The 24,480-nt window shown below is 52.6% G+C and overlaps 3 protein-coding genes across 27 annotated transcripts in view; 1 reads left to right on the top strand and 2 right to left on the bottom strand.

Moving 5' to 3' along the window:
* Nucleotides 1-23,959, top strand: part of LOC144582920 (uncharacterized) — a 58,407-nt gene extending 34,448 nt beyond the window's left edge. Inside the window, exons 9-10 of the mRNA XM_078375603.1 lie at nt 22,411-22,661; nt 23,783-23,959. The gene's annotated coding sequence lies outside the window, so the exon portion shown is untranslated. The remainder of the gene's footprint in view (nt 1-22,410; nt 22,662-23,782) is intronic.
* On the bottom strand, nt 445-7,554 carry MYL9 (myosin light chain 9). Its single transcript, XM_002747210.7, has 4 exons — nt 7,522-7,554; nt 4,455-4,664; nt 1,996-2,157; nt 445-1,144 (listed from the first exon to the last, which is right to left on the bottom strand). Exons 2-4 carry the CDS (start codon nt 4,636-4,638, stop codon nt 972-974), a joined length of 519 nt encoding a protein of 172 aa, XP_002747256.1. The 5' UTR covers nt 4,639-4,664; nt 7,522-7,554; the 3' UTR covers nt 445-971.
* DLGAP4 (DLG associated protein 4) overlaps nt 19,337-24,480 on the bottom strand; it is a 222,091-nt gene continuing 216,947 nt past the window's right edge. For 22 of the 25 annotated variants that reach the window (XM_035302668.3, XM_078370989.1, XM_078370990.1 and 19 more), the window contains 3 exons: nt 23,040-23,131; nt 21,949-22,104; nt 19,337-21,139 (listed from right to left, as the gene is read on the bottom strand). In XM_035302668.3, the coding sequence (XP_035158559.1) occupies nt 20,921-21,139; nt 21,949-22,104; nt 23,040-23,131 (467 nt within the window). In that variant the 3' untranslated portion in view covers nt 19,337-20,920. Of the gene's footprint in view, nt 21,140-21,877; nt 22,105-23,039; nt 23,132-24,480 lie in introns of all 25 variants that reach the window. The other 3 variants (XM_078370992.1, XM_035302672.3, XM_078370991.1) reach the window with 1 other exon arrangement.

Below are 24,480 nucleotides of genomic sequence, written 5' to 3' on the forward strand. Positions count from 1 at the left end.
CTTGTTCAACCACCTCCAATCCTGAGCTGCTGGGATGCCCGCCTCATTACTATTCCTGGAGCCTCCCTGTTCTTCAGGGACCCAGAGCTCTAGTCCTGAGGGCTTTGTGGCCTGACCTCTGCCTGACCAGAGGCCTGGAACCCTCCATGGGATTGGACGTGGTGATTCCCATTGTCCTCCCTTTCCCACAAGCCCTGAGAAGGCCACCAGGCCTGTTCCCTCTGTCCCCTGCCCCTGGCTGATCTCAGCTGAGCACAGAGACCCCATACTAGAGACTGTGGTCCCCAGAGGCTTTGGGGACTGTATGGCTGGAAGATGCCCAGCCTTCCCCAGGCCAGGGTGGGAGGAGCAGGGCAGTATCTGGGATGGCAGGAGAGGGTGGGAGGGGGTTTCAGGCCCGGGGTCCCCTTATTTCACCCAAACCACAGACACACAGACTGGAAGCAGTGCTCAGCCCTCTATTGGAGATTCTGCCTCCTTTGGGGCAGATGTCCATGCTGCCTTCGACTCCTGAGCATGCTCCCACGGCAGGTGGCGTGCTCTGGGTAGGTGTGCAGCAGTGGCTGGTCAGGGTGTAGGGAGGGGACCTTGGTGAGCTTCTGTTTGTGTGGGGATGCTGGTGAAGTGGTGTTGATCCCAGGACTCAGGGCCCCTTCCTCCTCGGGGAGCAGCCCGGGAATGAGGCCTTTCCTTGGTGCTTCCAGGTCCTACCCTCCAGCCCATGTTCCCAGAAGGTGGTCTTTCCTTGGAGGGGTCAGAGACTCCAGCCCAGGGCTCTGGGGTCACAGTGGGAACACCTGCCTCAGCCCGGCATGTGCTTCTCCTGGCCTGTTTTCTCTATGGGATCTGGGACCCTAGCCCCTCAAAGGGGGGAATCCCTGAGCGAGGGTCATGGGCAGGGAGCTGGTATGAATGAGTGTGTGTGCTGAGGAGTGACTGGCAGGGGCTGGGGTGTCAGGGAGCTGGGTGGCCTAGTCGTCTTTGTCTTTGGCACCATGTTTGAGGATGCGGGTGAACTCCACATAGTTGAAGTTGCCTTTCTTGTCAATGGGTGCCTCCCGGTACATCTCGTCCACTTCCTCATCTGTGAAGCGATCACCCATGGTGGTCAGCAGCTCCCGGAGGTGGTCCTCATGGATGAAACCTGGGGGCAGGGGCAGGGTGGGTGAGAACAGGAACTTGGGCTGGGGGATACAGATGGCACCCCCATCCCTCAGCCCCCTGGCAGCTCTTGCAGACCTAGAGGGGCTGGGAAGATAGTCTTTGTTGCTGGTCAGTCTGAGGAATGGGAATGTGCGTGGAGAGCTTGCCAGGGTCCCAGGGGAGGCGTTGTGCAGTGGGACTGTCTCCGAGGTGTCACTCAGGGAACTTGGGGCTGTGACCCAGGGGGTACTGGGTACACCCTGTTTTAAGCGTGAGCTTTGGAGTTCCACTGCCTGAGTTGAAATGCTGATTCCTATTCTCCCTAGCTGTGTGACTTTGGGCAAGGTCCTTAACCCCTGTTTAATCTAGAAAACGGGGATGAAAATATGCCATGCTGGTGAGGGACTGTGAAGGTGGTCAGGAAAACTCTTTGAATGTGCTTCAGCCCCGTGTGGCCCATGGCAATGGCCATCATCTCCAGGACATGCCCCTGGGAAAAATGAGCCAAGGGACAGAATGTCTGCTGGGAGATCTGAGGATGGGAGCCAGTTTCTGTACCTTGTTGGCAAGAAAGGAATGAAATGGTTTGATTTCTGGAAAGATCTAAAGTAGATGGAGAATGTGCACTGGGCCAGCAGGAGAGATCAAGAAGGCAGCAGCCTTGGTGGCCGTGGGCTGTTCTGGTCTAGCCTTTGCAGTGAGAACAAGGAGGTGGCCTGGCTTTCATAGTTCTGGTAACAGAACCTGGGAGGTGGGTGATATCTGTTCTGGCTCTTAGAGGCAGAGGCGCGGAATGCCTGCGGTGGGCCTGGCCCCACTTGCATGCAGGGTGGTGGAAGGGGCACCACGAACCTGAGGCTTCCTCGTCGAAGCAGGCAAAGGCATTGCGGATCACGTCCTCGGGGTCCGTGCCGTTGAGCTTCTCCCCAAACATGGTGAGGAACATGGTGAAGTTGATGGGCCCTGGGGCCTCGCTCATCATGCCCTCCAGGTATTCGTCTGTCGGGTTCTTTCCTGTGACAGGTAGGGTGTTCCAGCCAGTGGTCCTGGGCCCTTTGTCCCCAGCTGGGGCAACTCCCACCCCATCCACCCCTGCCCTTCACCGCTCTGTGTGAGACGGGAGGTAGTGAGTTTTATGAACTATAAAGCATGGCACCAGGGCAGCCACAGCAGTGGGGCTGGGAGCCCCTGGTTGCTTCCACGTTCCCTCCTGTGGCCTGGATGTCAGCAGCCGGCAATGCTCACTAACCTTTGATAAAAACGACCCTCTGCAGACTGATCACTGTGGCTGGTGCACCACGTGCCTTATTGCATTTAACTTCTACCACCCCGTGAGGTCTGAACTCTTACCTCCACTTCACAGGCATGGAAGCTGAGGCACAGAGAGGCCAGGCGACTTGTCCAGGGTCGTACAGGAAGTAAGGAGGGGGCTTGAGTAGATGTGGCATTTGAACCCAGGTGGACTGAAAAAGTCCAGACACAGTACTTTGCTCTCACACAGGCCTGGGTTTGGATCCCAGCTGTGCACCTTGGTTTCCCCCATCTCTTAGGGGAACTGTGAAGACGAGTAAGACAGTAGTTGCAAAAGGCTCCTAACTATGCCTGGCACAGGCCTGCGGACTCTGGAACCAACTGCTGGGTTTCTGTTGCAGCCCCACTATTGAGTAGCTGTGTGATGTTGGGTAAATTACTTAACCTCTCTGAGCCTCAGTTTCCTTGTTTGCAAAGTAGAAATGATAATTACATCTGTTCAATAGGATTGCTTTGAGATTTAAGATAATACCTGCAGGGTTTATTCTTATTAATTTGCTGCTCTTGTTTTTTTTTTTGAGATGGAGTTTCACTCTTGTTACCCAGGCTGGAGGGCAATGGCGCAATCTCGGCTCACCATAACCTCCGCCTCCTGGGTTCAGGCAATTCTCCTGCCTCAGCCTCCTGAGTAGCTGGGATTACAGGCACGCGCCACCATGCCCAGCTGATTTTTTTGTATTTTTGGTAGAGACGAGGTTTCACCATATTGACCAGGATGGTCTCTATCTCTTGACCTCGTGATCCACCCGCCTCGGCCTCTGAAGTGCTGGGATTACAGGCTTGAGCCACCGTGCCCGGCTGCTGCTCTTGCTTTTAACTTGAAGATGAAGCCATGACTCATTTGCAGACCCACTGATAAGAGCTACAAACACGAGCCATGTTTCTCTGGGTAGAAATCCAGGGCTGTCATCAAGTCTCAGGTTCAGAGGCATGGGTGCAGGGTGCAGCCTTAGAAATAGGAAGTTTTCATGTCCCTGAGCCTCAGGCACTCTGCTGTGTCCTCCTGGGATGGTCAGGGAGGCTGAGGCGCAAGAGGAGTCCTTCCATGAAGTTGGGAAGGCCCCAGATAAGAACTCTGGAATTGACTTCCTGCCAGGTGACCTCCTTGGGGAGGGACCCTTCAAGCGAGCCTGGCCTGAAGCTGGGAGAGGTTTGGTGCTCGGGGCAGGGGCAGCGTGCTGTCAGGTCTCCCGCTCAGGGCTGCCTGGTCCTTCTGCTTGATGCCTTGTAGGTAAACATCAGGGCCCTGGCCTCCTTTCACAGGAAGAGAAACATGTACAGGACTGTACTAGGGACTAACTCTCTGGCCCCAAAGCTCCAGGCTTGACTGTCATGGGGCTGTGTCCTCTGGTCCTGGACTCTCCCTCCCCGAGGCAGTGTCTAGTGTGAAAGCTGTCATAGGACAAAGGGTACACAGGAACTGGGCTGAGAGTGGCTGGCTGTGGCCCGCGCTTTGGGAGGGATGTCGGGGCAGGCCCATGGGCTAGGGCATGGTCTCTGGAGGCCTTAACTCTGGACCTGTGTTTCCCCATCTGCAACAGAGTATGGCACTTGACTTTTGTACCCTTTTAGTTCTGGGTCCTGATCCTGGGGAAGTCACTGGGACCAGAGAGGCTGTGAGAGCCTGGGATGGGTGACCTCTAAAGGAGGGGAGCTGGTCTGTGCCCCCAACCCGGCTTCAGTTTCCCATCTGTGCAGTGGACAGCCTGCAGTTCACACTTTTATTTAGATGCTGACCCCTTTCTTTAAATGAAATGATACCTGGCAGCCCAGTGTACGAATCTGCCTAAGACAGGCCCACTGTGGAGTCAGGCTCTCTAGGTTCAGACCCTGTGCTGGACCTCAGGTCAGTGCCTGACCTGCTCTGTGCCTCAGTTTCCCTGTTAGACTAAGTAATGGCAACTCTTCTCTAAGGTGGACACCACATGTCTTACTACACAGGAGGTGCCCTGTAAATGCCTGAGCCCTGCCGCATCTCACCCGTCCCTGTCCCAGCTCACCCAGTGAGGCCAGCATGTCGTGCAGGTCCTCCTTGTCAATGAAGCCATCACGGTTCTGGTCGATCATGTTGAAAGCCTCCTTAAACTCCTGGATCTGGGACTGATCAAACATTGCGAAGACATTGGATGTGGCCCGCTGTGGCCGCTTCTTGGTGGTCTTGGCTTTGGCCCGCTTGCTGGACATCTTGGCTTCAGGTGGGTGGGGTTTCCCTGGAGGAAAAGGTGGAAGTCAGGGTGACCCTGTGCCTCTGGGCCGGGGAATCTTCCTGCTTCCTCCAGACTGGCTTTTAGCACTTGGGCCTGGCATTCAAGGCCGCCCACGGATTTGGGGCTCCCACCACCCAGTTCTTCACAAAAGCAGACAAATGTGGGCTGTGTGATTCTGAACAAACTTCCTCTACCTCTTTGAGCCCGAGAGTCCTCATCTGGGACTGGCGGCGTGAGGGGAGTGCCCAGCAGTAGGGACAAACTGACCCGAGAGCCCCTGGATCAGTGCCAGCCGTGGAGTCAGCTATTTTGGCTGTGACTGTTTGGGTGAAACACTTGGATCGGGCTTGGTGCCAGCCATTACCATGCTTTCTCTCCTTTAATCCTTTATAGCATTTGCACTATCCTCTCTCTTTCCAAGTGACAAAGTAGGTCCACTTGTGGGAGTCTGTGAGGGCTCTCTAGGGCTGTCGTCCAGGTTCCCTGGCCCGCTGGAAGGAGCTGCATCAGCAGTCCTGCATTCCTGCATTCCTCACCCTTCCGCTCCATCCCTCCGCTGCCCGCCTGAGGTTCTAGGAGGCTCTGGGCAGTCAACCCCCTGCCTATCCATCTCAGGGAGTTTGACTAGCCCCCTCGGGGGGTGGTCATAGACTGATCCTCGGTCCCTCCTTGTTCTGACTCACCAGTGCTTATCGGGGTGTCAGGCTTGCTTGGGCTTAGAACCCCAGCTTCTTCACCCTTGTTTAGACCTGGCTTCTTAGTCTCCAGGCGGCCTCTTCTGTCCCATACAGACCCTGACTTACATCTGTCACTTTGAAGCCCTTGAAAGTTCCTGCCTCTCAGAGCAAGTCTGGACCTCTCATCCTGGCATTCAAGGCCGCGTGTGAGTCCCTTCTGGCCTGACCCAGTGCCTCCTTCCCTCAGCTGCGGCAGTGGGCCTGGCTGAAGTCTCAGGACTGTGGCCCCTCTTCTCTCTGCCCAAGCCCCTGGGTCCAGGGCCTCCAGGAAGCCACCAGGTCTCTGGTGCTCTGTCTGTTGTTCACCCCAGGCTGTGTGGCTGTGACTCGAGCTGTTTCCAGGCCTTCATCCCATGACTCTGTTCAAGTCATTCTCGGTCCTTGGCCTTTGAGGTCTTCAACCCTGGACTGGGATCCTGGCCAGCCCCAGCTGGTCCCCAGGGCCATCACTGCCTGTAGTCACGAGACAGTGGCTGCCCGTGTCCCACAGACCTACACACCCAGCCCTCAGTGTTTCTTGCATGGTTCAGAAAAATAGAAGCCCTTCTCACCCATGACCTGGAAGGGAGTGCCATTGTCCCCAGGTGCTGGCCCTTCCTCTCTTGCGGTTTGGATGGGCCCAGTCCTTCCCTGAGTCCAGTGTTCTGTGGAACTTTTGACTTGTGGTACCCACAGAAGGCTGTGTGCAGAGCGGCAGGGCACTGCGGCCAACAGAGGCTGTGATGGCCATCACTGTCCCACCACTTTTGTTCAGCGAAGCTCTAAGGCAGGCATGGCCAGGCCACCCACAGCTGGGTCTGATCCCAGCTGGGCCCCTCTGCCTTTATGGCCACCTGGTCTGCACTCTCTGCCATGGTGTGGCTGGGAGCACTGTTCTTGAGGGTTTGCACAAGGCCACGATGTCTACCCCAGCAATCGTGGGAAGTGGTGGGCAGAGAGGGGGTGCCCCCCATGGTGCAGTTAGAAAAACAGGCCCCAGAAGGGGAGTAGAGTGCCCATGAGAGGTGGAGAGGCCACCTGGAGGCCAGGACTCCTGGGCGAGGTTTGTGTCAGTGGGGAACAAACTTGGTCCCTGGTGCCTTTGAGGCTCGAACAAAACAGGGAGCACTCGTCCTCAGGCGGGCCTGTGGCAGCAGAGCGGCAATGAGCTCTGCGTGACCAGAGGCGCCTTCTGGGTCTGGTGGAGGGGCCAGGGTCAGGCATGGGCGAGGGTCAGGCATAGGCAGGGCCTTTAGCTCTGGGGCCATTGCTTCCCTCTTCAGGGGCCCTAGACACCAGGAATCAGTACTGATACTTGGCCTGGCTGTGACTAGATGCCACATCCCCCATCCTGGTTTCCAGATTCCCACCATAACAGCAAAGGCTGGGCTGAAGCCAGCACAGGGCAGTGCCCCCAGTGCCTGGAGCTGGGCAGGTCAGATGCCTCCCTCTTGAGTGCACCTCATCTGAGGCTCCTCCTTAGAGCAGCTGGAGGGCTGGGAAGAGCAGGGATCACGTTCTCCCAGCCCGGAATCCTCGTCCTGCCCCCCAGGATTGAGTCCATTAGGGCTCTCGGCAGACCTTCCCCACTCACAGGCAAGGTGACCCAGAGAGGGGAAGCCCAGGTCCACACATACAGCACGGGCTGTGTTGGGAGGGCCCCCAGTCTTCGTCCCCCTCTCCTTTCCCAGGGTGTGGGGATGGGAGATGGGAAGGGGACACGGATGCTCTGGGGGGCATGGAGTCCCACAGGGCTGTTTCTCCATCAGTGATACACATGGCTCTACTGGGTCCAGGACACTGGCAATCGCAACCCCCTCCCCGGCACCCTTGCACCCAGGCTCCCCGGCTCCCCTGAATTCTGGCGTCTCTAGTTGTCAGCAAAGGGGCAGAGCCTGGACAATGTCCTTCCCTTGCCACAGGATCACTGCTTCCCAGAGGCCAGAACAGCCTTCCTGCTGCCCGGCCTCCGGCCAGAGTCCCTGTCGGCCCCCAGCAAACTCGTAGTCCCACACCCTGCCACATCCCGGTCCGTGGGGCCCGCCTCTGCCCCCGTGACAGCCGGGTCGGGCCCGGGCCACCTCTCATCTCCAGCCCTGGGCCATCAGGCCCGTCCTCAAGACCCCCGGGCCCCTGGCTCCCACCTGGTACGGAGAAGGCGCTCGGTCTCGCTGGATGCGTGGACCTGGGCCGGCCGTCGGGTCGGGACTCGGGGCAGGGGCGGGGTGCGGCGGCCCGGCCTTACAAGGCAGAAGAATGTGCGTGGGGCGGGGCCGCGGGGCAGGGTGGGCGGCCCTAGGCTGCCGTTCGGCCTTATTTGGCCTCGGCCCACGGGCTGGCAGGCGGGGGCACTCTGGGGTGAGCCCCCCTTCCTTGCTGTGCCTGCCCGGGATGCACCGAGGTCCTTGTAGGGAGGGGAGGTGATGGATGAGCAGGCAATGGGGGCGGGGGAGTGGGGGTTCGCTCTGGGCTGCCCCTTCCCCTCCAGCGAAGCAAGCAGAACGTCCAGGGCCGCTTCCCTAGAGGCCTCCGGCTCACGCGCGCCGTGGGAGCGCAGCTTCCTCTGGCGGGGAATGGCTCTCGGCGGGCGGTGGGGGGGCGCAGAGGAGGTGGGGGGGAGCCCAGGGACCCCGACGCCCAATGACTCACTCTGTCCATGTCAGCGGCCGCCTGCCAGAACGGGGCTGAAGGAACTGGTTTTGTGGAAGGAAACACGATGAACAAGCAGCTCCGCGGCCTGGGGCCTGGGCAGTGACATTTGGGCAGACAGGAGATGCGAGGCTGCACCCCGCCATGAGGGCTCCAGGGCTTAGGGTTGCCAGTCCCCCGGAGGGGCTGAGAAGCAGCAGGGACCCCTCCGTGGCTCCCAGTAGGCCACGTGGGGTGTCGGAGAGTTCTGAGCAGGAGATGACGACCTGGCTTGGGTTTTGACCAAGTCCTTCCGGGTGCTGTGTTGAAAATAGCAGGGAGGGGGCTGAGTCCCTGAGCAGGGGACCTGTGAGGACCCAGCAAGGGTCAGGCTGATCCGAACTAGCGGGGAGGCCGAGGGGTGGATGCTGGAACCATTTCCGAGGTGCAGCTGGTAGGATCTGCGGGTGGATTGGAACGTGTGTGAAAGAGAAGAATCAGGGTGGACTTTTGAGAATTTTGATCTGAGCAACTAGAAAGATAGAGCTGCCATTTTCTAAGATGGGTTTGCTGTGTGGGACAGTTTGGGGATAAGAAACTATTTTTGACAAAATAATTTTTAAAAAATTTATTTTATTTTATTTTATTTTTATTTTTTGAGACGGAGTTTTGCTCTTGTTACCCAGGCTGGAGTGCAATGGCGCCATCTCGGCTCACCGCAACCTCCACCTCCTGGGTTCAGGCAATTCTCCTGCCTCAGCCTCCCGAGTAGCTGGGATTACAGGCACGCGCCACCATGCCCAGCTAATTTTTTGTATTTTTAGTAGAGACGGGGTTTCACCATGTTGACCGGGATGGTCTCGATCTCTTGACCTCGTGATCCACCCACCTCGGCTTCCAAAAGTGCTGGGATTATAGGCTTGAGCCATCGCGCCCGGCTTTTAAAAACTTTATTTTGAAATGATTTCAAAGTTAGGATAATGTTGCAAGAACTGTGCAAAGAACCCTGTGTACCCTCCTCCAGATTCTCCATGTGTCACCAGTTATATTTATATTTTTATTTTTTTTCTTGGCATGTTTTACGTTATGAGAAAATATAATCCTTTTTTTTTTTTGAGATGGAGTTTCCTTCTTGTTACCCAGGCTGGAGTGCAATGGTGTGATCTTGGCTCACCGCAACCTCCGCCTCCTGGGTTCAGGCAATTCTCCTGCCTCAGCCTCCTGAGTAGCTGGGATTACAGGCACGCGCCACCATGCCCAGCTAATTTTTTGTATTTTTAGTAGAGACAGGGTTTCACCATGTTGACCAGGATGGTTTCGATCTCTTGACCTCATGATCCACCCGCCTTGGCCTCCCAAAGTGCTGGGATTACAGGCTTGAGCCGCTGCGCCCGGCCTCTTTTATTTTATTTTATTTTCCTGAGACGGCCTTTTGCTCTTGTTGCCCAGGCAGGAGTGCAGTGGCGCCATCTTGGCTCACCGAAACCTCCGCCTCCCGGGTTCAAATTCTCCTGCCTCAGCCTCCTCAGTAGCTGAGATTACAGGCATGCACCACCACGCTCGGCTAATTTTGTATTTTTAGTAGAGACGGAGTTTTGCCAAGTTGGCCAGGCTGATTTCGAACTCCTGACCTCAGCCTTCCAAAGTGCCGGGAATACAGGCGTGAGCCATGGCAACCGGCTATAAGCCCAGCTATATTTATATTTGTTTATTTCCACCTCCAACCATTTGAGAGTTTCTTGCATACATATGTCCTGTTATCTCTACATTTTTCAGTGAGTACCTCCTAAAAGGGAGATTCTCATAAATATGCATAGTACAATTATAACAGGGAAATTTTCACATTGATTTAATTACCTAATTTACAGTCCATGTTGAGGTTGTACCAGAAATTTTTTTTTTTTTTTTTTTTTGAGACAGAGTTTCGTTCTTGTTACCCAGGCTGGAGTGTGGAGTGCAATGGCGCGATCTCAGCTCACCGCAACCTCCGCCTCCTGAATTCAGGCAATTCTCCCGCCTCAGCCTCCTGAGTAGCTGGGATTACAGGCACGCGCCACCATGCCCAGCTAATTTTTTGTATTTTTAGTAGAGACGGGGTTACACCATGTTGACCAGGATGGTTTCGATCTCTTGACCTGGTGGTGATCCACCCACCTCGGCCTCCCAAAGTGCTGGGATTACAGGCTTGAGCCACTGTGCCCGGCCCTTTAGAGGAATTTTTTCTGGTCCAAGAGAGCCAACGTTTGGAAGTGTACAGCTTCGTGGCATGAGGTACATTCGCTTTGCTGTGCAGCCATCACCACTGTCCATGCAGAACACTTTCATCTCCCACAGCCGGACTCCCTGCCACTAAACACTAACTCCACCTTGTCCCTCTCCCAGCCCCTGGCAGTCATCACTTTTCTGTTTCTGTGAGTTTGTCTACTCATTCGAACCTCATGTAAGTGGAATCATATAGTATTTGACCTTCTGTCACTGACTTATTTCACCCAGCATAATGTCCTCAAGCTCCAGGGTCATCCATGTTTAGCATATATCAGAATTTCTTTTTCGGAGGGGGGCGGATTGAGATAGGGTCTCACTCTGTCACCCTGGCTGGCCTGCAGTGGCACAATTATAGCTCACTGCAGCCTTGACCTAGGCTCAAGCAGTCCTCCTGCCTCGACGCTCCCCAAGTAGCTAGGGCTACAGGCATGTGGCAGCACACCCGGCTAACCCTTTTGTAGAAACAAGGTCCCTCGCTTGGCCCTCCCAAAGTTCTGGGATTATAGGCCTGAGCCACTGTGCTTGGCCCTGGCTAATTTTTTAAAAGTTCTTTTTGTAGTGCCGGGCGTGGTGACTCAAGCCTGTAATCCCAGCACTTTGGGAGGCTGAGGCGGGTGGATCACAAGGTCAAGAGATAGAGACCATCCTGGTCAATATGGTGAAACCTCGTCTCTACCAAAAATACAAAAAAATCAGCTGGGCATGGTGGCGCGTGCCTGTAATCCCAGCTACTCAGGAGGCTGAGGCAGGAGAATTGCCTGAACCCAGGAGGCGGAGGTTGCGGTGAGCCGAGATCGCGCCATTGCACTCGAGCCTGGGTAACAAGGGCGAAACTCTGTCTCGGAAAAAAAAAAAAAATTCTTTTTGTAGAAATGGGGTCTTACCATGTTTCCCAGGCTCTCGTCCTTTTTAAGGCTGGATAATATTCCATTGTGTGCATGTTTTGTTTATCCATTCATCATGGACGGCACTTGGATTGATTCCACTTTTTGGCTATTCTGAATAATGCTCCTGTGAACGTGGTGTCTTCAGGTCCCCACTGTTGTTTTTTTAACCTGACGTGAACATACAAGTCTCTGTTTTCAATTCTTTTGGACATATGCCCAGAAATGGAATTGCTGGATCAAATGGTTATTCTATTTTTAATATTATGAGAACTGCAATCACTGTTTCCTGCAGCGGCTGTACCATTTAAAATCCCATCCACATTGTACAAGGGGCCGGGTGTGGTGGCTCTTGCCTGTAATCTCAGCTCTTTGGGAGGCTGAGGCAGGCGGATCACTTGAGGCCAGGAGTTCAAGACGAGCCTGGTCAGCATGGTGAAACCCCATCTGTACCAAAAATACAAAAATTAGCTGGACGTGATGGTGTGTGCCTGTAGTCCCAGCTACTCTGGAGGCTGAGGCAGGAGAATTGCTTGAACCCAGGAGGTGGAGGTTGCAGTGAGACCAGACGGTGCCATTGAACTCCAGCTTGGTCGACAAAAAAAAGGAGATTTGGTCTCAAAAAAAAAAAAAAAGTTCTTTGCCCATTTTAAAGAGCAGGTTTTTTTGTTAGATTCTAGGCGTTTTAAAAACATATTTTAGATATTAATCCCTTTATATAATTTGCAAACATATATATACATATGTTTGCAATATATATATGTTTGCAATATATGTATTTATGTGTATGTGTATATATAGATACACACACACACACACATATATGTGTGTGTATATATATATGTTTTTAGAGATGGGGTTTCTCCATGTTTGTCAGGTCTGGAACTCCTGACCTCAGGTGATCCGCCCGCCTTAGCCTCCCAAAGTGCTGGGATTACAGGCGTGAGTCACCATGCCCGGCCAGCTTGTTTACTCTAGAAACTTAATTTTATTTTTTATTTTTGAGACAGAATTTCTTGTTGCCCAGGCTGGAGTGCAATGATGTGTTCTGGCTCACTGCAGTCTCCACCACTCGGGTTCAAGCGATTCTCCTGCCTCAGCCTAGCTGGGATTATAGGTGCCTGCCACTGTGCCTAGCTAATTTTTTTGTATTTTTAGTAGAAACGGGATTTCATCTTGATGGCCAGGCTGGTCTTGAACTCCCAACCTCAGGTGATCTGCCTGCCTCAGCCTCCTGAAGTGTTGGGATTACAGTCATGAGCCACTGCGCCTGGCCTACTCTAGAAACTTCAAACAAATTCAGTCATATAATGTCTGGCTTCTTTCACTTAGCATAATATTTTCGGGGTTCATTTGTGTTGTACAATGTCCCAGTACCTCAGTCTTTTTAATTGCAGAGTTTGCAGTGAGCCAAGATCGCGCCACTGCACTCCAGCCTAGGTGACAGACAGTGAGTCAAAAAAAAAAAAAAAAAGAATTAATCTCTTTAGATCCTTGTCTTTTGGTGTTGAGCTGTTAAATGTTCTTTATATATTCCAGCTATTGCATCCTTATCAGATACATGAGTTGTAAATACTTCCTCCTATTACATGGGGTTATCCTTTCACTTTCTAGGTAGTGTTCTTTGAAGCACAAGTGTTTTTAACTTTGAAGTTTAGATTATCTGTGTTTTCTTTGGTTGCCTATACTGTGGTGACATACCCAAGAAACCATTGCCTAATCCAAGGTTATGAATGTTTACACTTGTTTTCTTTAAGAGTTTTTTTGTTTTTTTTGAGACAGTCTTGCTCTGTCACCAGGTTGTGGAGCACAGTGGCGCGGTCTTGGCTCACAGCAAATTCCGCCTCCTGGGTTCAAGTGATTCTCCTGCCTCAGCCTCCTGAGTAGCTGGGACTACCAGCACGCACCACCATGCCCAGCTAATTTTTGTATTTTTAGTAGAGACGGGGTTTCACCATGTTGACCAGGGTGGTCTCAATCTCTTGACCTTGTGATCTGCCCGCCTCGGCCTCCCAAAGTTCTGGGATTATACAGGTGTGAACTACTGCACCTGGCCAAGAGTTTGGCAGTTTTAGCTTTCAGGTCTTTAATCCACATTGAGTTAATTTTGCGTATGTTGCAAGGTAAGGATCCAGCTTCCTTTTGTTGCATTTAGATGGTTATCCTAGCACCATTTGTTAATACTTCTTTCCTCATTAATCCCCTTGGCACTGATGTCAAAAATCAGTTATCCATAAATGTATGGGTTTGTTTTGGACTCTTAATTCTGTTTCATTGATGTATATGTCTACCCTTATGCCAGTACTACATAATCTTGAGTGTTTATTTTTTGAGACAGAGTCTTGTTCTGTCACCCAGGCTGGACTACAGTGCTGTGATCATGGCTCACTGCAGTCTCAACCTCCTGGGCTCAAGTGATCCTAATGTCTCAGCCTCCTGAGTAGCTGGAACTATAGGCATGTGCCACGATACCTGGTTAATTTTTGTATTTTTTGTACAGATGGAATCTCATTGTGCTGCCCAAGCTGATCACAAACTCTTGGGCTCAAGAGATCCTCCTGTCCTGGCCTCCCAAAGTGTTGGGATTATAGGCATGAGCCACTATGCCCAGCCTTGATTACATTAGTTTTGTAGTAAATTTTACATTTCCATATGAATTTTAGGATCAGCTTCTCAATTTCCGCAGAAAAGAGAACTGGGATTTTGATAAGGGTTGTGTGGAATCTGTAGATTAATTTGGGGGAGTGTTGCCATCTTACCAATACTGAATCTTCTAATCCATAAACATGGGATCCCTTTCCATTTATTGACATCTTTTTTTTTTTTTTTTTTGAGACGGAGTTTCGCTCTTGTTACCCAGGCTGGCATGCAATGGCACGATCTCGGCTCACCGCAACCTCCGCCTCCTGGGTTCAGGCAATTCTCCTGCCTCAGCCTCCCGAGTAGCTGGGACTACAGGCGTGCGCCACCATGCCCAGCTAATTTTTGTATTTTTAGTAGAGATGGGGATGACCAGGATGGTCTCGATCTCTTGACCTCGTGATCCACCTGCCTCGGCCTCCCAAAGTGCTGGGATTATAGGCATGAGCCCCTGCGCCTGGCCGTATTTACATCTTTATAAATTCCTTTCAATGATGTTTTGTAGTTTTGACTGTGCAAATCTTCTGTTACATTTGTTCGTAAGTATTTCATTTAGGAAAAAAAACTTCTTTTAAATAGAGATGCAGGTCTCAGTGTGTTGCCCGAGCTGGTGTTGAACCCCTGACCTCAAGTGATCCTTCGCCTCAGCCTCCCGAAGTGTTGGGATTACAGGTGTGAGCCACTGCGTCCAGCCAAAATGGTGGTTTTGTAATTCCTGAATTCCATCTACTGCTATTAGTGGTGGGCGTGTAAATTGCTTGTTATGCATCCAAGTGGAGATGTTGAGTGGGAAGGGTGGAGTTCAGGGAGAAACACAGGCTGGAGACTTACATGCGGGAATTGTCAGTTTACAGAAAGTTAAAGCCATAAAAGCGGCAGAGGGGCCCCAAAGACCCATGTCCTGTGTTGGCCACAGGGCTTCACAGGGCCTGAGCTGGGGTGACACATTTTGGAGACAAAGTGTGGGCTCATTGGGTCCAGAGAGTACCATGGGTCTATGGAAGCTGGTACTGGGGGCTCCTGTTTTATGGGAAGTGGGGTTCTGTGGCAAGAAATGTCCTGGCTCCATTTCAAGCTGGCCCCAAAAGCCTTACCTTTTTTTTTTTTTTTTTTGAGACTGAGTCTTGCTCTATTGCCCAGGCTGGAGTGCAGTGGTGGGATCTTGGCTCACTGCAGCCTCCTCCTCCCAGGCTCAAATGCTTCTTGTGCCTCAGCCTCCTGAGTAGCTGGGATTACAGGTATGCACCACCACACCTGGCTAATTTTATTTTTTTTAGTAGAGATGGGGTTTTGCCATTTTGGCCAGGCTGGTCTTGAACTCCAGGCCTCAGGTGATTCACCCACCTCAGTCTCCCAAAGTGCTGGGATTATAGGCACGAGCCACCCTGCCCAGTCTGAGATCCTTATTTGTTAACCTGTCATTCAAGGCCGGTCTGGCCCTGGTCCCACCTGGAGTGGCAGCACTTGCACCTGTGCCACTGTGCTTACTGCCTTTCACTGCCGTAGCACAGATAACTACTGCTCATCCCTGAAAGCCCAGATCAAATACTGCCTTTAATGCCAAGGTCCTTCATTTAGGAAATCATTCTTGAGGCTCTACTCTGTGCCAGGAACTGAGACCTGGTGAAAAAAAAAACCACTGTTCCCACCCTTGGGAGCCCACCATTTTCTGCATAGAGACGGATGCTCACAAATAATCACACAGATATTAAAGCATCATCACATCCGTGACAACAGCAAAGGAAAGCAACTCTTGTGCTCCAAGTGTAGAGCACTACCCTGGCCTGGCTCAGGTGCTTTGTGGGTTTCCCTGAGGAAAGGCCACCTGTCCTGAGAGTGGAGGCAAGAGCTGATGTCAGCTCATCGGTGGAGGGCTGGTGCACCCTGTGGGAGGCCCTGAGGTGGCTGAGGGCAGCTCTCACTGGAAGTGTGGCTGGAGAGGTGGGCAGTGGCCTCTAAGGCCAAGGTGAGGAGGCTGGATTTAAGGGTTAAGCAGAGTGTGATGCAGCCCAGTCAGCATTTTGAAAAGCCCCCTGGCCACCATATGGCAGGGGCAGGGGCAGGGGCAGCAGCAGAGACCACGCCAGCTTTCAGATTGGCCACAGATTCAGATGGGGGGAGACTTGACTTAGAATTTCTGTCATACAGCCCATTCCACTGTTGGTGGTAGAAACCTCATCTTAGTGGGTTTGTTCTCCACAGCATTTGCCCACACAGGCTCCCCACGGTCCTTGGCCCTCAGGCTCCTGGTGGCAGTGACTTTGTCCTGCTGTCCTGTCTATAATGTCCGCTACCACCAGTGCTGTTCCTAGTGGTAGCTGAGCCTTCTCTGTGCTAAGACTATGGAAACGTGTAACCCTGAGGAGCTTGGGGTTCTAGAAGGGAAATCTGGGCCGTGTAGGGTTCTCAGGGAGGGTGGCTGACAGTCTCCTGTCCCTGTGCTGCCTCTGTGGTCATCCTGTAGCCTTTAGGAGGGCACTTCCTGTCTCTGTCCTGGTCCCCTCTGTTTCCTCAAGGACTAGGCTTTGGAAACACAGATGCCAAGGACTTATTCCCACCTTCTCTGGGAAGCTGCTGTCAGCCTTTCCCTGAAGTAACAAATGCCTCCCTGATGGAACAAGGTACAAGGACATGGGACATCCCGTCATATTCTTGTGAAAACCATTTAATCTGAATCTGGCCATGAGAAAACATAAACCCAAATGGTGCACCACTCTATAAAGTGGTTGGATACTTTAAAAACATCAACATCTCACCTGGGCACGGTGGCTCATGCCTGTAATCCCAGCACTTTGGGAGGCTGAGGCAGGTGGATCACTTGAGGTCAGGAGTTCGAGACCAGCCTGGCCAATATGGTAAAATCCTGTCTCTACTAAAAACACAAAAATTAGCTGGACGTGGTGGCCCACACCTGTAGTCCCAGCTACTCAGGAGGCTGGGGCAGCAGAATTGCTTGAACCGGGGAGGCGGAGGTTGAGGTGAACCGAGATCGCACCACTGCACTCCAGACTGGGCACTGTAGTGACTCCATCACAAAACAAACAAAAAAATCAACTTCTGGCAAAACAAAAATAGGGACATTTTGGTTTTTAATCAATGAGAGCTTGTTATGTTGCTCAGGTTGGCCTTGAACTCATAGCCTCGCCTCCACAAGCACCAGGACAACTGGCTGGAGCCACCACGGCTCCCAGAAATTTTGATTTTTAAAGAGACTAGAAGGACTAGAAGGACATGGTGACCTGGAGCAGTGGCTTACACTTGTGATCCCAGCACTTTGGGAGGCTGAGAGGCAGGAGGATCACTTGAGCCCAGGAGTTTGAGACCAGCCTGGGCAACAAAGTGAGACTCCGTCTCTACAAAAAAAAAAATTAAAATTAGCTGAGTGTGGTGGCATGTGACTGTGGTCCCAGCTACTTGGGAGGCTGAGGCAGGGTGACTGATTGAGCCCATTTGGTTGAGGCTGCAGTGAGCCATGATCCCACCATCGCACTTCAGCCTGGGCAGCAGAGTGAGACCCTGTCTGAAAAAAAGAAAAAAAGACACACGTGGTAACTGAAAGTAGTGACTGATTCTTAATGGGACCCTGGAAGGATGAAAGGGAAAAGCTGTAAGGTTGTGGGGGCACCTGGTGTGCGGGCTGTGCTTCAGGTCGTATTAACATGTGCAGCGAGTGCCCTCCTGGGCAAAGGAAGTGCTCCTTGGAACATTCCTAAGTTTGAGGGTGGTGATGGTTTTGTGGTTGTGCAGGAGTTGCGTGAGGTGTTTTGGGGTGAAATATCAGCGTATGCCATTGACTCTCACATGGCTCTTGGGGAAAACCAATGTGTGTGTATCTGAGAGGGATAATGCACAGATGGCAAAATGTTGGTCATCGGTGACTCTGGCCACCGGATGTGTTATTATATTGTTCCTTCAACAGAGAGGGTGTCTTCTCTACTGCTGTGCCAGGGGGCTGAGCGTGGGGGTCCAGATTCTGTACCTCAGACACCCCTACCCCATCTTGTGCTTGATAGAGTGCAGGATCCCTCCTGAGACCCTAATCCAACACTCAAGGTCCTTCCCCTGCTACAGCAGAAGCAGGCTCTGAAAGGCTAAGGGTCTATCCCCAGTCTCCATGGCCTATCCAGGGGAGCTGGCCGCTAGCTGCACGGTGGCCTCCCACCCTGCACTGTCGCACCTCTGAATGCCTGCTGTAATGCCTGATGCAATCGGAAACTTTCTCACTTACCCTTCAGGTCACCCCCAGCTGGGTCTCAGGGTAGGGGTAGGTCTGGGAAGGTGCCAGCACTGGGAGTTAATCTGAGCCACCTGTGGTCACCACTAACAGGTGTATTGGGATCCAGGGACAAGGGCTGCTCCAAGCATAGGAGTCTGGCCGCACAGTTGGGATGGGCTCCTGGTACCTTGCTGGGGAGGGCTGAGCAGCCTGAACAAAGCTGCTGGGAAGGTAGGGTCCATGCATCCCCTGGGCCTGAGGTCACGAGCTTTTTGGCTGGGTTAGGCCAAGGGAGACCAGGAATCTGTGGCTCCAGAGCCTGGCTGGAGAACTTTCCAAAAGGCATGTTCTGGCTGGGCATGGTGGCTCATGCGTGTAATCCCAGCACTTTGTGAGGCCGAGGTGGGCAGATCACCTGAGGTTGGGAGTTCGAGACCAGCCTGGCCAACATGGTGAAAACCCGTCTCTACTAAAAATACAAAATTAACTGGATGTGGTGGCGGGCACCTGTAATCCCAGCTACTCGGGAGGCTGAGGCAGGAGAATTGCTTGAGCCTGATAGGCAGAGGTTGCAGTGAGCCAAGATTGTGTCGCTGCACTCCAGCCTGGGTGACAAAGCAAGACTGTGTCTTGGAAAAAAAAAAATGTTTCTATCATGAGGGCTCAGCACCTCCTGTTTCTTCCACCTGGAATGCATGCTGCGCCCTCCCCCAAAACTCATCCTTCCAGTCTCTACCATAACACTCCTGCCCAGGCTGGGTTTGGCGGTCCCACTTTGGGGTCCTGCAACCTCATTCTGCTGCATCTTGTTTTCCACCACCTGTTGACTTGACCTTATCTGCCCCGTTCAGTATCTGTCTCCCTCACCAGAGTGAGCTCGGTCCTGGGGGCCTGCCCTGGCACTGGGCCTGCAGAGGAGGTGCCCTGGAGATGCGAGTCAGGGCTTGCAGCCGACAGGATGGAAATAGCTGCCAGGCAGGGGAATACGGGTACTCTGCCCTGGAGAATGTGCAGACCGGATCTGTGGGGGGTGTCCTCTAAAATAGTCTTTACTGGCCCATCATGGCTCCTGTGATAACATCTATCTTCCAAAGGTTTATTTCAAACAGGAAGCTGGTGAGGTAAGTCCTGCACACTCATTTCTGGGAGAGGGGATGGTCAGCTCCGTCTGCCTGCCTCAGATCAAAAAGCTGGCATGTGACAGCTGGCATCCTGGCCAGCACTCCCGTCAGGCTGTCTCCACAGAGCTGCCTTTTGGGAGGGGTCTGGCTCAGTTTCCTGGGCCCATCCTGCTCATCCCCCTGCAATAATGCCATGAGCCCTTGGTACACGTTACCTCATTTATTCTCACAACATGCCTGTGAGGTAGGGAGGAGGGACTGTCCCCGTTTTACAGAGGAGGAAGTTGAGGCACACAGAGGTCAAGTGACTTGCCCAAGGTCACAGACGGCGGCCAAGCTGGAATGGGGCCCCAGAGCAGGCCCTTGGTTCACCTGGGGAGTCCCTGCTGCAGCAAGCGCCAGCCAAGAGGATGTCTCTGATGCCAGAGAGGCGCATACACAGCGTCGAGCAGCCCCTTGGGTACTGAGCTGGCTGTGGGGCTGGGCCCCTGCCCTCCCCCACCCCGCCCTGCAGGCCTGGGCCACTGCAGCTCAGGGCTCCTGACACCCTGGGAGTGGGGAATGAAGGGCAGGAGAGAGAGGAGAATTGGGGTTTAAAAAAAAAAAAAAACAAAACGGAAAACTCAGCCTGGGCATCCCCCTCCTTGGGGGAGGGGGGATGGAGACGCCCCCAAAAAAGAGGGCTGCTTACACACAAGGTATATATTTTTACACACACTTGTACACACACCTAGATATAGTACATGTAAAAATATATGCTATTCACACACCCGCCTCCTGCCAGGTGCCCCGAGAGCCAGCGGCGGCGGCGCTGGTGGGCATGGGTGAGCAGATGGGCGTTTGTTAAATATACACTCTAAGGTCTATGTGCATATGTACACATACATACAGACACCGCCGCCCGCCCCTCGGGCACTGGACACAGGTGCGGCTGAGGGAAGACAGCCCCCTGGAAGCCACTCAAGAGTCCTAGATTTTGCTGAAGGAAGAAAGGGCTGGAGAGAATAAAAAGGCAAGAGTCTGGAGTGATAACTGTGGCTTCATCTTATTTCCCCTCCAAAAGACTAAAACCTCCCTCATGTGCTCAGCAGCGAGTCCTACCCGACACTGCATGGGGCTGGCGGGGTACCTCCACGTGAGATGCCTCCATCTGCGTGTGTGTGTATGTGTGTGTGCGCACGTGAAGTTGTGGGTGAGCACTTGGTGGGGGGGAGAGGGGATGCATGTCCATCTCTCTATCCTCTGGGCCCTCAACCACAGGGAGGGCTGAGACCCAGAAAGCCGCTTGCCACAATGGTGACCGCTGTGTGGGCTCTGAAGGGAAAAGAAAAACCTAAGAATGAAAAATCCAAGGTCAGAGCTGGGGTAGCTGGGGAAAGGAGGAGGGACATGGCAGGTGTCCAAGGCTGCCCCTGGACTCTCGTCATCTTGTAAACAAGCTAGTGTGAGTTCTCATCAGATAGAACGAGTAAAAAGACTACAGTCCGGAGGCTGGGCCGGGAGGTGCCGACGTCCATCTATCTAGTCCACCACGGCCAGCAAGAGGAAAAAAAAGTTTTCTGGTTTTGTGATTTTTGATTTTTTTTGTGAATAAAATCTTCATAACCTAAAGCTGGGAGGGACCCAAAAAAGCCAAATCGTGAGCCCTTATATGCATCAATTTGAAAGTTGGCTCAGGGTCTCTAGACAGAATAACCAGAGCAAAGGCTGAGAAAACTGTTCCGTTCGCACTTAGTTTTTGTGTGTGTTTTTTAATGATTCAAAATCGTTTCCTTCCTCCTGCATGGTCTCAGAGCCTGGTCTGGGCCTCCGGGACATAAATCTCGATGCTGTCTGCACTCTCGGTGGCTGAGTTCTGCCGCACAGAAGCTGCCCGCTTGGCCGCCAGGAGTCTCTTGCGGGCCTCCTGGCGCTGCTTGTCGCCGGCGTCTGAGGCCTTGTCACGGCTCACTGCCGGCTTGGATTTAGCTGGCTTCTTTGGGACCGGAGGGGGTGGTTTCTTCTCTTCCTTTAGTGAGACAGTGAGGAGGGTACAAAATAAAATAAAGGTGCCACGTTTTGTGTGGCGCTACCCCCACCATATACCGGCAGCGAGTCTTCGCCCCAGCCCCCCTGCATTGGGCACAAGCAACACACACTTGGAATCAGGAAGCCACGAGAAGCGATGACAGTGGGAAGAGCACAAGGCAGAGGAGCAGAAAGCAAGCTCAGACTCCAAGGGCACTCAAGCAGGGAGGGACGGACAGATCCCCATGTCCACCCTCGCGTTGAACCACTGGGAACCTGAGACTCAAGCAGGAGCTAGCCCAAGTCACACAGTCAGACTTCAATTTAGGTCTTTGACTCCCAGGTCACACTTCCCAGGCTATTCTAGGGGATTAGGCAGAAGGGCCATGGTTCAATAGGGGCCACTGGTTCTGCTGGTTTGCAGAAGGAAGCCTCAGAAGAGGCTGGCTACCACAAGGTCACAGAATTGGCTCTAGACCCCAGGACTACTGGCAGCAGGGCCCCAGGAGAAAGGAGCATTCTACTGCCTCCTCTGTTGTAATGTGCTAAGGCTGTGGGTGTGCCTCTCCTAGGATCCCCTTTTCTGGACATGCAGGGCAGAACACATGCTTCAGGGGCAGCCTCAACTACAGAGCATGCGGCATGCTGGACAAGTGCCAAGCATGGACCCCACGCAGTGATGGACGTGAGCCCCCAGCTCAAAGACAACACACGGAGAAGGGAGCCAAGCAGCACTGACCGATGTGGGCAGCGTTATTGCCGACCAGGAATTTGTCCCTGGACTTCCCCTCCGCACTGCTCCATGCTCACCTTCCTCTTCTCGGGGGTCTCCACCAGCTGCCAGCTGTTGGCCTTGAGGTGGTAGAGTTCATCGAACTTCATGCTGATGTCCTCGATGGACAGCTGTAGCAGGTCCCAGAACCCTGCCAGGTCCTGGGCTGTGGGGCGTGGGTTGGCATCAGGGTTCTGTGGGCCAGAAGGGGATCAGTGGGGCCGGCTTGGCAGAGGCTTGTCCTGCCCCCACCCCTGCCCCACCCAACCATGGTTCCCCTGGCCCTGCCAGCACCCTACCCTCGGGGGCTCTTGAGGTCTAGTGTCCTGGTCAGTATCTATGTGAATAAATCAAGCCAGTTCTGGTCAGCACCAGCCCCAGTCGTGGGGATCCTTGGGGACAGTCTCATCATGAGGACTAGAGGTCACTGTAGGGCTGCAGTGAGGAAAGCACTCCTGTCCCTAATGTAGGTCAGGAAGACATTTGTTTTTGTTTTGCAGGGAAGAAACAAGTTCTTGGCCACGGTGCGACAGTGACACCGAGAGAAGCCTGATTCACTCCCGGGTGGGAAGATCACAGAATTCGTGTTGTTTCCCTCGTTATCACTCTGTTCCATGACAACGCAACCCCCAGGTCTCTGTAGGTCTTGGAGACACTCTCCACTGTCTCCTGCTGGGAGTGCACAGATTCCCACAGGCAGAACGGCCTAGGCCTTTGCTTCTGACCCCAGCAGGGCCAGCCCTCCTAACAGGTAAGAGGGAGGGAGAAAGCCAAGCCACCGATCCCAGCAGTGGTACTTCTTTAGTTCTTACCTTGAGTGTCTTCTTAGATACAGAACATATTTTATATAAATAAACCAGGCTAAGGGACTGAACATCCACATGCTGTTTCAATGTGGAAAGGTATTAGAGATCTGATAGGGCTGCCCTCACCCCCTTTCTTGTGCTAGACACTGACACATATTGCCATTGTCCTTCCAACACCATGGGGAAGCCGCACTGTTTTGTGTTACAGAGGAGGGTACAGAGGCTTCGAGGGGCTGGCGGGCACCCAAGCCCAATCTACCTGGGGTGTGGTGGGCAGCCACAGGTTGGACGCCCTCCTGTGGAGGAAGACCAATCACACTCACCAAGTTTTGCTCACAGAGGCCCCGGAACTGCTGGAATTTCTGGGACATCAGTAGCTGGGCACTTCCCACAGCACTGAGGACTTTTCCTAAGACTGAGAAACAGAAGGCAGAAACAGACTGATTTATTTAGCACAGGGTTTGTTGGGATGGCAGTATGCCTTTCATCTCCCCCATACCCTCTTAGGGTAGAACTCATTATTTCATCATGATGGGGTCCTCATTTTATCTACACATTAATCCATTCTCATTGAGAAAAATGCAAACTAGATCGATAAAATGAACCCCCACCCCATTTTCTGAGGACATTTTACAGCAAAAATATGAAAACTGAGTGTAAATGTAAAACATTTTCCAGAAAAATGTATATTACCACCATTGTCTTAAGAAAAAATAGAGGCCTGGCATGGTAGCTCACACCTGTAATCCCAGCACTTTGGGAGGCTGAGGCGGGTCACTTTGAGGTCAGGAGTTCAAGACCAGCCAACATGATGAAACCCCATCTCTACAAAATACAAAAATTAGGTATAATGGTAGGTGCCTGTAGTCCCAACTACTCAGGAGGTTGAGGCAGGAGAATCACTTGAACCCGGAGGTGGAGGTTACAGTGAGCTGAGATTGTGCCACTGCACTCCAGCCTGGGCAATGGAGTGAGAATCCATCTCAAAAAAAGAATAGAAAATCTGATTAGATTCATAAGTATTTTTAAGAAATTAAAAATCACTTTTTTATATATTCTGTTTCAGAGAATAAACAAACATGGATAATGATGCACTTGTTTTAGGAACCCTGATCACAAATAGGATATGCCAAGAATGGATCACTTTCACTAACATAAACATAGACGTCTTAAAATATAAGCAAATAGGATCTAACAGAAGAACTGTAAAAAATAAACATCCTAATTGAGAAGTATTTAAACTCAGGAATACAAGGTTGATCTTGTATTGCGACATCCAGTTTTAAACTGCTGGCATCAGCCTGGCATGGTGGCTCATGCTTGTAATCCTAGCACTTCAGGAGGCGGTAGGTCTCCCAAAAATACAAAAAATTAGCTGGGTGTGCTGGTGCACATCTGTGGTCCCAGCTTCCTGGGCGGTAGAGGCTGCAGTGAGCTTAGACCATGGCACTGCACTCCAGCCGGTGACACAGTGAGACCCTGTCTCAAAAAATTATCAACTACTGGCACAGCCAGGCACTTTGAGAGGCCTAAGCAACGTGAAAAGCCCATCTCTACAGAAAATATAAAAATTAGCCAGGCGTGGTAGCATGTATGTGCCTGTAGTCCCAGCTACGCTGGAGGATCATTTGAACCAGGTAGGCTGAGGCTGCAGTGAGCTGTGATGACACCATTGTACTCCAGCCTGGGTGACAAAATGAGATCTTGTCCCCCCCCCCACTGCCCTGCCCCGCCCCACAGAAATACAGCACTGGCATAAATAAG

The sequence above is a fragment of the Callithrix jacchus genome, chromosome 5 (assembly GCF_049354715.1).
Source record: "Callithrix jacchus isolate 240 chromosome 5, calJac240_pri, whole genome shotgun sequence".
Lineage (NCBI taxonomy): Eukaryota > Metazoa > Chordata > Mammalia > Primates > Cebidae > Callithrix > Callithrix jacchus.

What these genes read in the sequence shown, in the direction of transcription:
- MYL9 (XM_002747210.7), bottom strand. Translation starts at nt 4,638, where the DNA reads ATGTCCAGCAAGCGGGCCAAAGCCAAGACCACCAAGAAGCGGCCACAG. An exon ending in CGACATGCTGGCCTCACTGG is followed by an intron (nt 2,158 to 4,454) that starts GTGAGCTGGGAC and finishes TACCTGTCACAG; the next exon opens with GAAAGAACCCGACAGACGAA. An exon ending in CTTCGACGAGGAAGCCTCAG is followed by an intron (nt 1,145 to 1,995) that starts GTTCGTGGTGCC and finishes CCCTGCCCCCAG; the next exon opens with GTTTCATCCATGAGGACCAC.